Below are 18,126 nucleotides of genomic sequence, written 5' to 3'. Positions count from 1 at the left end.
TCTCTGGTGCTCTATGACACCTTATCTAAAGCTCTCCTCTGCCAGAAGACAAGGTGACACTTACCATTGCATTTGGGAGTGAGTTTCCTCATTGCGCAGAGGAAAGGCTAAGATGCATGCAGAAGGAGATGTTGTGACCTGCCCAAGGTCACCCAGAGGGTGGGGAGGGGGTGGTACACCCCTCGCGTGCCCCTCCAAATCCTCCTGGCCACACCTCTTTCTCCAGCCCTTGACGCCAGGCAGGCTGTGCAGGCTGCCACCGGCTGCACACATGCCCCTCAGAGCCTCCAGTGGTACCCATTGCTCGCTGCCCAGGGCTCCTCTGAGGCTGCAGTGTGGGGCACCCACAAGATCCCATCCACGTGTATGCATGCAACCAAAAGACTGGGTGCAACGCTGGGAGTCAGTGCTCTGGAGTGGCCCTTGACCGCCAGGGAACAGGAGTTGATGGTAAACGCTTCTCATTTTCACCCCGGCCGGGCATTTCTGAGATGCCATTTCGCAGGCCCCTCAGAAGGCCCTGCAGTTGCCTCCAGCTGTGGCCGGCTCCACTCACACCTCGTACTGCCTGCCCTTCTCTCCGGTCTCAGTCCCCAGAACTTCACGCACACTTCCTGGCATCACTTCCAAAAAAAAACTCCTCGCAAACACACCTTTGCCTGAGGTTCTGCTTTCAGGGAAAACGGACTAAGACTGACCCCAAAGTCGGAAGCAGATGCCTTAAAGATAAGCCAATTGGAGTCAGTGAGTTTTCCTCCAGGAAGAGTGGGGTTTTTTCAGTTAAAACTGGAAACTTACTGTAAATGCAGTAAGTCCCCTACCTACGAACGAGTTCCGTCCCGAGAACACGTTCGTAAGTCGAATTTGTTCGTAAGTCCAACAGAGTTAGCCTAGGTCCCCAACTAACACAATCAGCTCTATAGTACCGTACTGGAATAGGTTTATAATACTTTTCACACAAATAACACATAAAAAACAAACACAAAAAATAGAACATTTTGACTCTTACAGTACAGTACCTTGGAAAGTACAGTAGTACAGTACAACAGCTGGCATCCAGGGGCTGGCATCGAGTGAACAGGCAAGAAGAGTTACTGACTGGAGGAGGGAGAGGAGGTGGGAGATGGTAGAGCTGAAGGACCGTCAGCAATAGGAGACGGAGGGCAAGCTGCAATGTCACTCACGCCTGACGGTGATGGCACAGGTTCCTTGCTGGAACCAGATGCATGCTCGCATCTTTGAGAGTTTGCAACTTGAAGGTTCATATGTAGGGGACTTACTGTAGTAGCATCACGGTTGATTGTAAGAGGCCTTCGGGAAGTGAGACCTGGCGAGGAAAGAGGAGCCCGTGTCCCAGCTCCTTTCTTTACTTCTTCCTCCAGCAAATATTTATGAAGTGCTTCTATGTACTGGACCTGTTCTAAGAGCTGAGAATACAGCCGTGAAGAAGACTTTAACAATTGAGCACTTGCTTTCTAGAGGGAAAAGACAGATAACAAATTCCAAGTAAATACGTGGTGTAATATCAAAATCATGGTGTGAAATGGGAGGCAGGATCGTTACCTCCCCTCCTTTCTTCCTCTCCCCCTCCCTCTCCTGAACACCCGTACTTGAGCTCCTATAACTGAAATGTGCATATGCCACAGGACTCCAATTTTAAGTGGCAAAGCAAAGACTGAAGCCCAAATACTCAGACTCCAGAACGTGTGTGTGTGTGTGTGTGTGTGTGTGTGTGTGTGTGTGTGTTTAAAACCCCACTGATGCTGGTGGCTTAGATTTATAACTCACTGTTGATCTCTTAGGAAATGAGGGATTCTGGGGGTGGGGGAAGAACATTGATTCTTCAGGGTAGAGAATCCACTTGGCAGTAAATGTCTTCCCATCCTTCACTGGCCTTTTCTGTGCATCAGGGTGCCCTGTGCAGAGCCCGGTATATCGTCCTCATACCTGCCTCTCCCCGCAGGGCAGTGACCATCTGCCTGAGGGTCGTCGCCAACATCTTGGTGCTTCTCTCGCTGGCTGGGAGCATCTATCTCATCTACTTCGTGGTGGACCGGTCCCAGAAGCTGGCACAGGCCAAGAAGGAGCTGACGCTCTGGGAGAAGAACGAGGTACCCACACAACAGGAGCTGCCCCTCTGTTTCCTGGGTGTTTCTTAAGTGGGTTCCCTGGAAACATCTCCACGGAAAAATTGTAGTCCTCTTCTTCTAGAGCACGGACTGCAAGAGCTTGGAGCCACAGTGGCAACACCCAGGCTTGGCTAAATGATTTCACTGGTCTTAATGAGGAAGATTTGGATTCAAAAACACCTTTAGGCATTTGCACAGTCTTTACCTTTGAGTTTTGCTGCTGACTCTGCTTGGCTTTCCTGGCTTCGTGTTTCTTTATACACACGTTTCCAGAAACTGACCTCCCCTAGACTTGCATTAGCAACTGCACTGTCTTTCATTGCATGTGTCAAAGTTGACCATGTGGGGATTATCAAACATTTAGGTGCTTTCCATATTTCTAAATCACAAATAATGCTTCCCAAACAGCCCCACACCAATGGCTTATTTTTTAAAAAGCTCTTTCCCCTCCATTTATGGGAATATTCCCATGAATAGAAAATTACCAAGAGGAAGGTTATAAACAATTTTATAATTCTTAATATTTATTGCAAGACTCTTGTCCTGAACACTTGGCTCAATTTACCTGTGAAGATTTGAGTGGTAGAAGTAGCACAAATGCTACCTCTCAGATCACTTGTATGAAAATGATTATCATCCTTGGGATTTAAAAAACAAAGTGTGCAGGCAAGATGATACTTATCAATTTATCTTCAATGTACAATAATTTTTCAAAATCTGAGACTGCATTAGGTAATCTCTTCCCATACCTCTTTGTGTTTTATGTCAATTAAGTGGGTTATATATTGATAAATATGGGCTTGTGTGTAGATAGATATTTTAAAGATAAATTCAGAAATTATTTCTTCCTTTAGCTCACACCTGTTGTGTACCAGCTAAGCCTCCTTTTTCATTTGCAGAGAAAGTACATAAGTACAGAGAAACAAGAGCCAGGCATATTTCTCTAGATAATTAATCTTCCATGTGCAGAAAGAATATTAAATTACCTCTCAGCCTTCCCTTTTCTATTCTTAACAGTTACAGTTATTTCCTTCTTCCATCCAAGGTAAGGGAAGTAGAAATAGAATGAAATGGTAATTGGAGAAGGTGGCAGAAACACCAGTAAATCCCAAAAGGCATGTATGAGTGTCTTCAGATTAAGGAGTGTTCCTAGAAGGAATAAACCCATGGCAAAGTGGCCTTTTGAAAACAGCTAATTAGCCAAGATTTGGGGGAGGTTTTCCATGTAAGAACTGCATGACCCTCTGAATACCCACCTCCCCGACCAAACATTAGGCTACAGACCAACTATGAGGTGAGGGAGGCTGGCATGCGGGGCCCTGAGGAGCTCAGTGGGGCACACCCTCTCTTGGTAGGTGAGCGTGGTGGTCTCCCTCGTCACCATGCTGGCACCATCAGCCTTTGACCTCATCGCCGCCTTGGAGATGTACCACCCACGGACCACACTGCGCTTCCAGCTGGCAAGGTACCGCCACCCCGCTGGGAAATGGCTTGTTGTGGGTTACCCGTCCGGCCACCCACTGTGGGAACTCAGTCCCTCAGGAGCCAGGGCTTGCTTCGTTCCCCTCAAAACTTAGCACAGGACTTCCCCTATGGCTGCATCTCAAGAAAAGCAGGATACCACAGGAGAGAATGGTGGGAAGAAGGGGGAAGAGGAAGCAGGGAGAGAAGAGGGGGCTGGAGAGGATGGACCAAGAGGACAGGACAGAAGAAACGGGTGGAAAGGTGGTGATGAGAACAAGAGGAGGAAGAGGAGGTGGGAGAGAGGGAGGGGGAAGACGAGGAGAAGAGGGGAGAGCAGGCAGGAAAAGCAGATACAAGAGAAAGAGGACCAAGAAGATGATGGAAAGTGTGCCCTGTTTTGCTCACGTTGGGTCCCTCAGTGGACTGACCGTGAGAGGTGAGAGACCCATGCTGTCTTTCCAGACGTGAGATGAACATCACGCTTTGCTAGTAATTCCCCAAAGCGTAGACTCAAAGCGGTTCTTGTGAGTAAGTCAGGGAGCATCAGGCGCATCGGGGCTGTGCTGGGATGGTCAGTGGGTGTGAATACAGGTGGTTAATGCAGACGTGAGCACAGCAGGCAGGGAGTAGGGGCAGGGGAGGGGGAGGTCAGAGGGGCCAGCCCCCTGAAACCACACTTCTTCTCTAGCGCTGGCAGCATCACTGTCTTCCCGAAAAATCCCCGTCTCTGTTAGGGTGACTGTCGCAGAGGGTGGCACTGCCCGAGCCCCGCTGATTTACCTCCCATCCCTCCCGGGTCTACAGTGTTTGGATTGTGCTTTCTCTTGTAATGCTTGATCACATGCCACAGAACAAATTTCCCACAGATCACTTTGGGAAGAACGGCTGTCATTCAGGAGTCGGCAAATGTTTTCCATAAAGGACCAAATAGTAAATATTTTTGGTTGTGCGGGTCACACGGTCTCTGTGGCTCAACTCTGAGGTTGTAGCACGAAAGCAGCCACAGACAATACATCATCCAAAGGGTGTGGCCGAGTTCCTTGCAACTTTGTTACAAAAATAGAAGAGGGTAGGGTTTGGCTAAAAGGCTGTAGTTTGCCACGATCTTGAAGTCGAACTGTCATTTCAGAGATAGAAAAACGTCACTCGAAAGATCAAGGGGTGTGTGGAAGCCCCTCACCCAGGGTAGCTCTGGAAGAGACTCCCAGCCCCCCAGGCTTGAACCCTGGTCTCTGTGCTCTGCTGGGCACCTCCTCTGTTGACCTAGGAGAGAGAAGTGCCGTCCTCAGCAACTCCCTCACGGCAGGCATTGGGGAGGATCATTTCTATGATTGCATTTGGTCTAACAACAGTCCTATTATACAGATTGGCCTCGTTATTCTCGTTCAAAACTAGAGAAACAGAGGCTTCAAGAGACTTGCCCCTGATGAATTCCGGCTAATTCTAGAAATAAGAGTAGGATATATTACTTTAGTTCCACTAACTCACCAGCAGACGAAGTTACCTTTTATTCAGGGCACAGTGAGAACCAGAGCCATGCGATACGAAGACGGCAGAAGGTTAAATTCGCTCGGTCCTTCCTTCAGCCAACAAGTGCCAAGTTGACTCTGAGGGTCCTGCCCTGTGTTAGGTGAAGGCAGAGATAGAAAGGGAAGCTGAAGGGAATCCTTCCACAGTGCACAGGGAAAGCCAAGATGAGTCAGAATGATGCCCCCGGAGGTGTCCTAGCCCCTATTTCCCTGGTCACTCCTGCACACTGGTGGCCACAGGTGGTAAACTCTACACCTGAGGAGATGAAGGCCTGTGGGGATGGGCGATGCAAAGTTCCAATCTGGAGTCTTTTCCTCATGTTAAATCTGCTTTCTCTTTTTCACCAGCTGGCACTGGCTTCATGATTCCCCAAGTGCCAACCACTGTCCTATGAGAGATTTGTAAACCTGCCATTTTCCTTTCTCATCTCATTTTCCCAGACATGTTTCTGTTAAGACCCAAGGCTGCAGCCTGGGAAACTCCACGACGTGTTTCCCAAAACCTTCCAACTCCGGGGAAACGGGCATCAAGTCTTGGATCACTGGCTGATCCAGGCTGCTGCGGGCAGGTGCCATCTGCTCAAGGTTGCCCACCTGTGAGCAGGTGTAGATGTGCCCACAGCCCCTCACTGCTTCAGCCCGTCTGACAGGGTCAGCCTGTATTTTGGAACCAGACCACTGAGATCCTGAGATCTCACCCTGCCTCTTTTTAACTGTGTGAACCCGAGCAGGTGACTTAAGCCCTCCCCATGTTCAATACCCTTGTCCCTTAAGTGGGGGTTATAATAATATGGACCTCACAGAGCTGTGAGACTCAAATGAGATAATGCCTGGAAAATCACTTTATAAACCAGAAGGCATGACACAAGGACACGTATAATTCACACTACACTTCAGAGCCCTGCTTCCTAAGCTCACACACTGTCTGCTATATTAGTGGTTCTGAAATACTGAGCCAGGGATCGGCTATAGTGGAATCACCTGGTAAAGCGATAAAAGGACTCCCAGACCCCATCAAGACCTCTTGAAACAGTGTAGATTCTGGAATTCTGTATTTTTTTTTTTTTTAATGCCCACAGTCTGATTCTGAAGGAAACCAAGTGTGGCAACCAACAACTGTCTTAGCCAAAACATGGTGGTCACTCCCAAATCGTGGTCAGTCTAGAAGCATGGAGTGGTGGTCTGGTCATTCAAGGTGGGCTTGTGGCTTTCAGGGTCCTTGTGCTGTACCTGGGAAACCTCTACAGTCTGATCATCGCCCTCTTGGACAAAGTTAACAGCATGAGCACTGAGGTGAGTGCTCCGTCCTGGGGACGTGCCCAGCCAACCACTGCCCCCCCCCCACACACACACGCACATACACACATACATATACACAAACACATGCACATACACACACATACAGGCATACACGCATACATATATACACATACACACACATACACACACGCACATACACACATACATATACACAAACACACGCACATACACACATATATACACATACACACATACATATACACAAACACATGCACATACACACACATACAGGCATACACGCATACATATATACACATACACACACATACACACACGCACATACACACATATATACACATACATATACACAAACACATGCACATACACACACATACACATATATATACACATGCACACGCACATACACACAAACACATACACACATATATACACATACATATTGAATACATACACACATATATACACATACACACATACATATACACAAACACATGCACATACACACACATACACATATATATACACATACACACATACATATACACAAACACACGCACATACACACACATACACATATATATACACATGCACACGCACATACACACAAACACATACACACATATATACACATACACACATACATATACACAAACACATGCACATACACACACATACACATACACATATATATACACATGCACACGCACATACACACATATATACACATACACACATACATATACACAAACACATGCACATACACACACATACAGGCATACACGCATACATATATACACATACACACACATACACACACGCACATACACACATATATACACATACACACATACATATACACAAACACATGCACATACACACACATACAGGCATACACGCATACATATATACACATACACACACATACACACATGCACATACACACATACATATACACAAACACACGCACATACACACATATATAGGCATACACACATACACACATATATACACATACACACACATACACACATACACAAACGCACGCACATACACACATATATACATACACACACATACACATATATATACACATGCACACGCACATACACACAAACACATACACATATATACACATACATATTGAATACATACACACATATATACACATACACACATATGCACAAATACACACATATACACATACACATACACACATGCATACACATGCACACACGTGTGCACAAACATATACACACATACACATATATACATACACATACATATTGAATACATACACACATACACACATATAAACACACATACACATACGCACACATACACGCATATACACAAATACACACATATAGACATACACACATATATACACATGCACACACAAATACACACACATACACACATATATACACATGCACACACAAATACACACATATAGACATACACACATATATACACATGCACACACAAATACACACACATACACACATATATACACATGCACACACAAATACACACATATAGACATACACACATATATACACATGCACACACAAATACACACACATACGCACATACACACATATATACACACACAAATACAGAGTCATCATCAGTGTTGTCAGTATCACTGCTAGTATTTGCACTCTGTTCATCATGTTCAAAAATCAGTTCATTTGTGGGCTTCTCAACAAAGGATAGGAAATATGGTCTCATTTCCAAGATGAAGAAACTGAGGCCAGAATTTATGGCTAGTCAGTGACAGTGCTGGAATGAGAACCTGGGTCTCTTGACTCTCTTTCCTGGAATTCCATCAGGAAAGGTTATCAACAGCTATTGTAAATGATCCCAGGAGAATGGCAGACCATGGGACTAATTTTCACTTAGAAAATCAGGAGAAGATAAATATCTTATGGAGAGCATTTCAGAGCAGGCCCCACCATTCCAGCCTAGGGTAGTTTTGGAGGTCATTTTAAACCTGCCCCACCTGTGAGGTTATCCCAAAATGGTAGGGGAAGAGGAGGCAGGGAGTACGAGGTTTCTTCAGGGTTGTTTGCCCAAGCCATACCTTCCTAGCATCAAATCCTGCTACTTATAAGACAGAAGAGGCCACAGGGAGAAATGGTTCTGCATCAGGGCTTTGATGTTACATAGACTGGATCCTTACCTGCCACTTACTAGCAACATGACCTCGAGCGTTTGACTTCAACTAGCTGAGCTTCAGTCCCTTCATCTGTAACATGGAATAATCATTCTTACCTGACACTCTTGTGAGAATGAGAAATATAACATGCTGTAACCTAGGACAGGCTTTGACACTTTACCAGGGACCAATCAATGCTATTCATTACAACTCTATGTTCATTACTGGACCAACTCTAGTCAAGTGGCTATCAACCAAGCTAGAGATAATGAGAGAGAGAGAGACAGAGAGTTGGAGACAGAGAGAAACAGAGATAAAGAAAGAGAGATTATTCCCAAGCAATGCAGTGATATCCTTGGTGTTCATGATGGATTCTTATTTACACATAACTGGACAACCTTTTCTTTTTCCTTCCCTCTCTCCACAGGAAACTGCTCCCCCAAATAGCACAAGTCATTGGATAGATTCTACCATCTTCTTTGTCACCAGGGCAGCCCCTGGAGAAGAGAAGTGGTCCACGCCTGGGCCTGGGATAGGGCTCAGGAGAAACAGCACTTGGGCCCTGGAACAAGCCAATGTTCTGACTTACACCTCGCCTCTCTCAGAGGCCAACAAGACCACTGCTTCCACCCAGAGTCCGCAAGGCCAATGCTGGGAGACATACGTTGGACAGGTGGCTCCCTCGTTCCCTTATAAAGCCCTTCCGTGCCCATTTCATCACTTAATTCTAGCGAATCTCTGAAGTGTCATTATCTATTTTATAGAAAAGGAAAATAAAGTTCAGTGGGGAGTAGGATTTTCCAGGTCTCAAAATGAATTATCATAATCAGTGTAAAGACTCAGGCAGTATTAACGATGTGCTTGGCCCTGTTCTAAGTGCTTAGTCTAGAATCTTATTATCATCCTTAGAAGCAGAGATGAGGAAACTGAAGCACAAGAGTTTAAGTAACTTGCCCCAAAACACAGATAGTAAAAGCAGAATGAAGGGGACTTCCCTGGTGGTCCAGTTGTTAAGACTTAGCCTTCCAATTCAGGGGATGAGGGTTCGAGCCCTGTTCCGGGAGCTAAGATCCCACATGCCTCGCACCAAAAAACCAAAATATAAAACAGAAGCAATATTGTAACAAATTCAATAAAGATTTTAAAAATGATCCACATTAAAAAAAAAAAAAAGGCAGAATGAAGCCCTAAACCCAGGCATCTGCTCCAAACTCTGTGCTCTGAACCCCTCTGCCTTTCACCTTCTCTATATCCCATGATAACACCTCAAGTAGACTCCTGTGGCTCAGAACCATAGACTTTTTCCCTGGCTTTGTGTAAAGCTGGCCTCAGATATCAAAATACAAATTAACAAATATTTGTTGAGCAGCCATTATGTGCCAAAAATGAAGTCGCCATTGGAGGGGACCCAGTGGCTCAAGCCGTGGGAATGAAGAGAGAAGGGAGGACCCCAAGGAAGAGGTGGACAGTGGGGAGGGCAGGCCGTGGTGGCATCCAAGGACACCTTGTGTTGCAGGAGATGCTGAAGCTCTCCATCATTGACATGCTCTTCACTGTGGCCAGCATTCTGCTCATAGACTTCTTCCGAGGACTTTTCGTTCGGTACTTAAGTGACTACTGGTGTTGGGACCTGGAGAGCAAGTTTGTAAGTAAGATGCCGTGTCCATTGGGGAATTCCGTATGGCCAGATCCATCCTTTCCTGATGGCCAGGCTGGGAAACTGACATGGCTGAGAGAAAATACGTGAGGGAAGAGGGAAAGGCTGTACAAAGCTGAGTTTCCATTTCTTTCTTACATTTACCATTTGCTGGGATGGCCTCACAGACAATGATCTCTACGTATCTAGGCGAGCAAAGAATTCTGTGTATTTGACTATAATGAACTGGTTTATGCAAAGAAATTTGGAACGTTTTTTAATGCAGAAGTTCGTTTTCTCTTGTAGCCTGAATACGGGGAATTCAAAATAGCAGAGAACGTGTTACATTTAGTCTACAACCAAGGAATGATTTGGTACGTAGCAAAGCTTCTTCTTGCTGTACTTACATCTAGTCTGGGCTAAGATTTTAAGTGACCGAGTCTGGATGGGACATGACCATAATAAACACAGTCATAAGAGTCAAGAAAGGACATAAAAAGTTTCTAATTGAACTATTTCACATAGATAGTAATTTCAGTAATGGTTTTCTAAGCATTTTGCAGAAAGGAATGAGGAAGGAAATAGTCCATTTTTAGGTCACTATTGGTCACTGAAAAACAAACAAAACTGCACAAGAACCAGTAGAATAAGCTGCTGGGGAAGATTGCGGGGAGGTTAGGAGGGGAGGCTGCTGACCCCCGAGGAGGACTTCCATCAGTGGCTGTGTCACAGCTGGGGAGCCTGCCTTCAGCTACCCACTCTCCTTCCGTACTCTCACTTGGACATTGAGCCCAAGTGCATGACCATCCCCCAGACAGATAGACCCATCCTAGGGGAGGTCTGCTCACCCAGGGCAACTCCCAGCCAAGGCAATCATGTTCCTAAAGATACTAAAGGCTGAAAGGGATCATCTGATCGACATGGACATGTGTGTCCATGGGGACACGGCTGAGAGCTCCCTAACCATCCCTCCATCTCTGGCTTTCCCTACTGGACCACAAAAAGTGCTATTTGTTAAAATACAAGCAAACGATGAAAAAGAAGAAGAACCTGGGTGTCCCATACCTTCAGAAGACACAATCTCTCTTCATAATCATTCAGTAAAACGCAGGAGGAATGGAATATAAAGTAATATCACTTTACTCCAATTCTGTATTCTTAGAGTCCACTTATTTTGAAAAATATTTTCACAAATACAGTACTAAAAATAATACAAAACATTTACTTAACGTTTGCCAGAATGTCGGGCACGTTTTTACCTGTAATAACTGGTTTAATCCTTATAGAAACCCTATGAGGTAATTAGTATTCTTTTCTCCATTTTAAATATGAGGAAACTGAGGAAAAGAGAAGCTAAGTGTCTTGCCTGATGTGAGAAACCAGAAGTTTTTTTTAAAAAGAGTTTTACTTATTAAACCTCTCTTTGTATCAATTTTCCTGCTGCTAAATCCAAACTTCACAAGTATTGTATTGAATGAACATCCAGTATAAGCAGATTTAGCCTTAAAGACAGAAGATCTGGGTTTCATTCCATATTTGGCACTTATTTGCAGGGGAGATATACCTCTGTTTTCCTGGGATGTTATCCCAGATCTGTCACTCTCAAAGGTCTCTCAGTTTGGATGATATAGGGTCACCCTGTTATTAGTCTCTGGGCAAATCACCTAATTTTCCCAGACCCACCTTTCATGTCTAAAAACTTTGGATATTTACCCCTCCTTTTATGGTTGCAGAAGGTTAAATGGGCCAAAATGTGTGGGGATGCTTAGCACAAGGTCCAACAAAAGTAGCTCTGCTCCACATAATGTTGATCAAATCTGAAAGTCGGTAATTTATTAACGTAGCCCCACCAACCCCATAGACAGGCAAAATCTAGAGCTTTCCCGAAACCGCAGTTATCTATTTGCCTCTTGACCGGAAAAGGGCCTTTACTTTGCTAAGTGTGAAGAGGCAGGAGACACTTAGCATCCTTGTGCCAAGAGGATATTTTAAAACAGGCTCCCTGCTCATCTGCAGAAGTGACTTGTCTTATCTCCAGCAAGTGGAAGGTTGGGGTCTCAGATCTCCAGGGGCTTCTTCAGTTCTTTAAGCACAGAGTATAAATCTCAAGCTCTCAGAACCAAGATAGACCAGAGGAGAAAAGATGCTAACTGGCCTCGCATTGTGGTTTCAGGATGGGGGCCTTCTTCTCGCCATGTCTCCCTGCCTTCAACGTCCTCAAACTCATTGGGCTCATGTACCTGCGCAGCTGGGCCGTGCTGACCTGCAACGTGCCCCACCAGCAAGTCTTCCGAGCCTCCAGGTCAGTGAGCGTCAAGTCCTCTTCGCAGAGAGAACTCACATCACCCACACTCGCCTTAGCCAGAGTGACCTCCAGCAAGGGGGTCTCCCCAACTCCCTGCCTGTCAAAATCTTGTCCGCCCTCCAGTTGCCTTTCCTCCCTGAAGCCGTTGCCAATGCCCCACCCTTCAAATGAATCGTGACTCTTCTTAAGCTCATGCCACATCTTTTACAACTTTTTACTGAAGTTTAATAATCATCCAGAAAGGGCACACATCACAAATATCCGGCTTGATGAATATTCACAAACTGAACACAACTCTGTAACCAGCCCCCAGATGGAGAAACAGAGCAAGAACAACGCCCAGAAGCCCCCTTGTACTCGATTCCGGTCACTACCGGCTTCTAACAGCGTAATTCGTTCCCCCCGCCACACCGTTTTTTACTTGATGTAAATAGAGTCACATTCAGTATGACCTCTTTTATTCCTGTCTTCTTCCCAATATTGTGCTTGTGAGAATCACCTCACTGAGGACACACCCCCCAATTTCTTTATCCATCCTCCTGTGGTTAGCTATAATGAATAACACTGCCGTGAACATTCTCACGCACGTCCTTTGTTGGGTACATACCTAGGACTGTGCTTGCTGGCTCACAGGCCACGCATGTGTTCTCCTCTAGTAGAGAGTGCCAACTATTTTGCCAAAGCAGAGGCGCCCTTTCCACTCGCACCAGCATCATGTGAGAGTTCCAGTTGTCCCACAACCTTGTCAACACTTGTTCTTCTCTGTATTTTTCACTTTAGCCATTTTGGTGAATTCATATCACATTTTGAACACCTTGATTAGAACTCATTTATTTTATTTTGACATAATAGTTATCCATGTGGGTGTGTATCAGTGTCTTTCAAACTTTTTGACAATAACCAGCATGACAGTGTATGTATCTTTCACCTAGTGACCAGTGTAGATGCATATATTCATATATATGTTTTATATGTAATTTATATATGAATGTGTATATTCATTGACATTTATGTATGCCTATATATAAAAATACATGTGTACATATATACACACACATAAATATACATAACACAAACATACATATAAATGGATACACACATATATTTAGTGTATATATGTGTGTGTGTGTCGATACATATATATAAAGAGAATGTGTGTATATAAATAGAGAAAGGTTTCACAAATTAACACTCACCTACTTAACCACATTGTATGTGCCCTGATATTTTCTGTTCTCTGCTAGTCCAGTCTATTTCATTAGAGAGAGAGAGAGCATGCTGGCTGAGAGTCTCAAGGTTAACAGACCATTCATTCTCTTTTCAGGACTGTATACAGGGCTTTGCACACCAAACAGACCTGTGCTGCCCTCCGGGGAAGCCTGGGCAGCCGAGCTTTCAGACCAGCTTAGGGCCCAGGGTCCAGGGCTTACTCAGGCAGACCAGTCACCCGGAGCAGCCAGGAGCAGAGCAGATAAGAGGTTGAGAGAGACATCCAAGTGAGAGAGACATCCAAGTGAGAGAGACATCCAAGTGAGAGAGTCAAGAACTGTAACAAAAGAGTCAAACCATCCTCAGACATAGGGGACAAGTTCAAGGCTGGGAACAGGACAGGGAACCACTAGGTAAGGACTCAGCTGGGTGGGGCAAAGGTGCTAAGATTTTTCCATGAATTAAGTTGATTGTGCGATGGCCACGGGGTCACCCCTGTCTTGGTTTGAGGCGGACAGGTGCTCAGCAAGCGTTTAGTAGATGAACAGGTTGGGCTGAGTCATCCACGAATTCCCTTTGAGCATCCATTTCTAGTTTGCTAAATTGCCTGTGATCCTACAACAGACCCTTTCCTAGGCAGTGATGGGAGGAGGATTTTTCTGTTTGCAAAGAGTCAGGGCTACAGTTTCTGTGTCGTTTTTTTTGGGGGGGGCAGGGGGGTGCACATCCATCATCAGCAGCTGACCAGAGAGTGAACTCAGCGCCTGGCATTTGGTTTCTTTACAGATCCAACAACTTCTACCTGGCAATGCTCCTGTTTATGCTCTTCCTATGCATGCTGCCAACCATTTTTGCTATTGTCCGGTACAAGCCATCTCTAAATTGCGGGCCATTTAGGTAAGTTCTCTTAGTTCAGTCCACTCTGCCTGGAGCTACTGACAGCTATAGAAGAAGGACCCCTGCATTGAACTGAATTCTCCTTCTGGCTCACAAAACAGGTCAACAGCAGAGAAAAACTTCAAACTCATGTCTTTTGAATCCAAGACCATTGCCGTTTCCTTGCTAAGCAGGCTGCCCTCAAGTATGATCATCTCTGTGCTCATCTTTAAAAGATACAGCCCACTCCAAATCAAAACGGGAAACGGCATTGCTCCAAGGCTAGAAGGAAATTGTACCTGGTCAATCTTTCCCTTCCAGAACTCAGAAAGCTTTTATTAAAAGATAGTCCATGTCACTTTTGATTCTACATTATCTAGCTGCATCAAGACAGAAGTCCCTTGAGTTATCTTCACCTAGCATTTGCTTTACGTCAGTTTTGATACAACGTATATGTAACATTTAGAGTCTATCTTTGTCTACATTATACACACACACACACACACACACACACACACCCCATGTGGTTATTGACCCCATCTTCAAAGCTACATGTTAATTAAATGACTACTTCAGATGAAATCATTTCAGGAATGTTATGTATCTTTCACATTCATCAGATACTTACTTTAGCTTTGAAACTGACTTTGAGGATTGGACTCTAGCTAGCTAGCCTTTTTTCTTTTTTTTAATGGCTTGCAGGATCCTTGTGCCAAAAGTAGTATAATCTGGAATTATGGTCTTCTTTCTCACAGCGGACAAGAGAAAATTTATGACATCGTGTCAGAAACGATTGAGAAGGATTTTCCCGCATGGTTTGGCTCTGTGGTTGGGTACATCAGTAGCCCTGTGGTTATCCTGCCAGCTGTGCTGCTTCTTTTGTGAGTACTTTCCTGCCTGCTTTGGGGGGACTTCTGCGTGTTTGGCCAAGAAGAAAGCACTGCTTTCCAATAATTGTATAAATTCAATGAGTTCATTCAGAAGTCACTTACGGAGCCTGATGATCTGAGCAGGGACGCTGAATCACACAGGGGCCAGGGAGGTACAGCGTGACTGATTCATCAACGGCATTTCGGCGATCGCTGTGGCCATGATCATGGGGTTGAATGTGATTATCATTATCTTATTTTCCAGAAGTTTAATCTCAACGTGGAATTTTACAGTGCAGCTAACTTGCGTCTGTTTTAACTTAAAGGGGAAATAACATCAAGTAGTTGATCCAATACTCCTACCATGATACACTGTAAAATGCCTCTCCCATCTTCACTCCTTCCTTATTGCTGTCATCCATGCAGAATTCCAGGTCAGTGGAGGTTGCTTTGAAAATCAGGAGAGAGAAAAGGAAAGCAGCTCCTTCCCAGCACTTGCCAGCTTGAAAACTCAGTGATACATTTTGTCCTCAGGGGGTGGTTGGGGCGGTCAGTGGGTAGCCCACATCCGGCAGGGGACACAAAAGCCCGACAAAGGGGATGAAGTACACTTACCGCCCTGTGCTGTTCTGCCCTAGCATGCTCATCTATTATCTTCAGAGCATCGCAAGATCCTTAAAGCTCAGCAACCACCAGCTCAGAATGCAGATCCAAAACGCAAGTATTACGTAACCTTTGCTATCGTGAATGTGCATCAACCATCTGACTGATTTCCCTGGCCAGGGAATACCAGTGAGGTCACATTTTCAAATTACTAGGACTCTTGGCCACCTGCTAGAGTGCAAGGCCACCCCTCCCCGGCCAGGATCTCCCAGGGCTGTTTCTAAGAATACCCAGGCCCTCAACTGCCAGAATGAGCCTCCTCTCCTAGAGGCCTTGCTCATGCCCTCAGCACTTCAGCTCCCCCTCCTGTGGCCACACCAAGCTTGCAATGTACTGGGCTCTTCTGCTGGCTGCACTGACTGGGCGGGGAGAAAGGGTCCCTCCCTAATCCCATGTCGAGTTGGACATCTGAGCCCAAAGACACTGTTTGGACCCAAAGACCCACCTTTTTCATACCTTTTAAATTCTGGTTGTCATTACAGTTAGTCCCCTACATACGAACAAGTTCCGCTCCGAGAGCACAATCGTAAGCCCAATTTGTTCCTAAGTCCAACAAAGTTCGCCTAGGTACCCAACTAACACGATCAGCTACATAGTACTGTACTGTAACAGGTTTATAATACTTTTCACACAAATAATATGTAAAAAACAAACACAAAAAATAAAGAAAACATTTTGACTCTTAACAGTACAGTACCTTGAAAAGTACAGTAGTACAGTACAACAGCTGGCATCCAGGGGCTGGCATCGAGTGAACAGGCAAGAAGAGTTACTGACTGGAGGAGGGAGAGGAGGTGGGAGATGGTAGAGCTGAAAGATCGTCAGCAATAGGAGACGGAGGGCAAGCTGCGATGTCACTCACACCTGACGTTGAACGCACTTTCACATCTTTGAAAGTTCGTAACTTGAAGGTTCATATGTGGGGGACTTACTATACCTTCTCTCCCATCTGGGGCTCAAACCATAGATCTCAGAACAGTCAGAGGGAAACCAACACTCCCCAATCCTTCCACAGTTTCTCCTCCTCTGCACACCCCAGGTGCTCCCCCAGGGCCAGGACTGGGGCGAGGCAAGCGAGGCACCAGGCTGCCAAACTTAGAGGCACAGACTCTCAGGGTCACACCGACCCTGCACTCCCACAGCCCCAAGGGTGAGCACCTCCTTAAATTTGACCCCTGGATACCTCACTTGCTTCACCCACCCCAGAACCCCATGCAAAAAACTTCCACCTTTCTCCATTTTAAAAAAAACAACTCTCACAAATATCAATTCATGTAAAGAAACACCAACTCATTTCATATATAGTCAAATAAGAAATGCATCTAGGAACTTCCCTGGCGGTCCAGTGGTTAAGACTCCGTGCTCCCACTGCAGGGGGCCCAGGTTTGATCCCTGGTCGGGGAACTACTAAGATCCCACGTGCCACATGGCATGGCCACAAAAAAAAAAAAAAGAAAAAGGAAAGAAATGCATCTGGAGTTGCAAAGGGCATTTTTATGGAAACACACATCTCCCGTGTGGTTGATCCATATTTTCTCTTTTGTGTCTCAGCCAAACCATGCTTAGCAGAATCTCAACATGGTCTATCAAAGAGCTGCCCCTAAAAATGAAACTTGCCAGAGATAAAACGTCAGCTCTCAGGTGTCAGCATTTATTCATTCAAGTAACAGGCTTAGGACCAGAGCACACCGTCCCCAGGTAATGGCAGTAGCTCAGCCATGGCCCAAAGGATTAGCAGTGATACCTACATCATTTCCCATCCCCACCCCCAAGAATAGTACAGTAAGTCCCCTACACACGAACCTTCAAGTTGAGAACTTTCAAAGATGTGAACGTGCCCCTGTATGCCAGCTGTTGTACTGTATTACTGTACTTTTCAAGGTACTGTACTGTAAGATTAGAAATGTTTTCTTTATTTTTTGTGTTTGTTTTTTATGTATTATTTGTGTGTGTTTGTTTTTGTGTATTATTTTATAATAGTATTATAAACCTATTCCAATACAGTAC

General features: G+C 45.1%; 1 protein-coding gene across 1 annotated transcript in view; it reads left to right on the top strand.

Moving 5' to 3' along the window:
• TMC3 (transmembrane channel like 3) overlaps positions 1-18,126 on the top strand; it is a 45,823-nt gene that overhangs the window by 21,305 nt on the left and 6,392 nt on the right. The window contains exons 10-19 of the mRNA XM_061181730.1: positions 1,964-2,111; positions 3,485-3,594; positions 6,337-6,415; positions 8,989-9,234; positions 10,078-10,206; positions 10,504-10,571; positions 12,371-12,499; positions 14,498-14,608; positions 15,343-15,468; positions 16,095-16,173. Of these exons, the coding sequence (XP_061037713.1) occupies positions 1,964-2,111; positions 3,485-3,594; positions 6,337-6,415; positions 8,989-9,234; positions 10,078-10,206; positions 10,504-10,571; positions 12,371-12,499; positions 14,498-14,608; positions 15,343-15,468; positions 16,095-16,173 (1,225 nt within the window). The remainder of the gene's footprint in view (positions 1-1,963; positions 2,112-3,484; positions 3,595-6,336; positions 6,416-8,988; positions 9,235-10,077; positions 10,207-10,503; positions 10,572-12,370; positions 12,500-14,497; positions 14,609-15,342; positions 15,469-16,094; positions 16,174-18,126) is intronic.

Source organism: Eubalaena glacialis, chromosome 2 (assembly GCF_028564815.1).
Source record: "Eubalaena glacialis isolate mEubGla1 chromosome 2, mEubGla1.1.hap2.+ XY, whole genome shotgun sequence".
In the NCBI taxonomy this organism is placed as follows: Eukaryota; Metazoa; Chordata; class Mammalia; order Artiodactyla; family Balaenidae; genus Eubalaena; species Eubalaena glacialis.
Note: the sequence above shows the minus strand (reverse complement) of the source record. Positions and strands in the feature narration are given on the sequence as shown.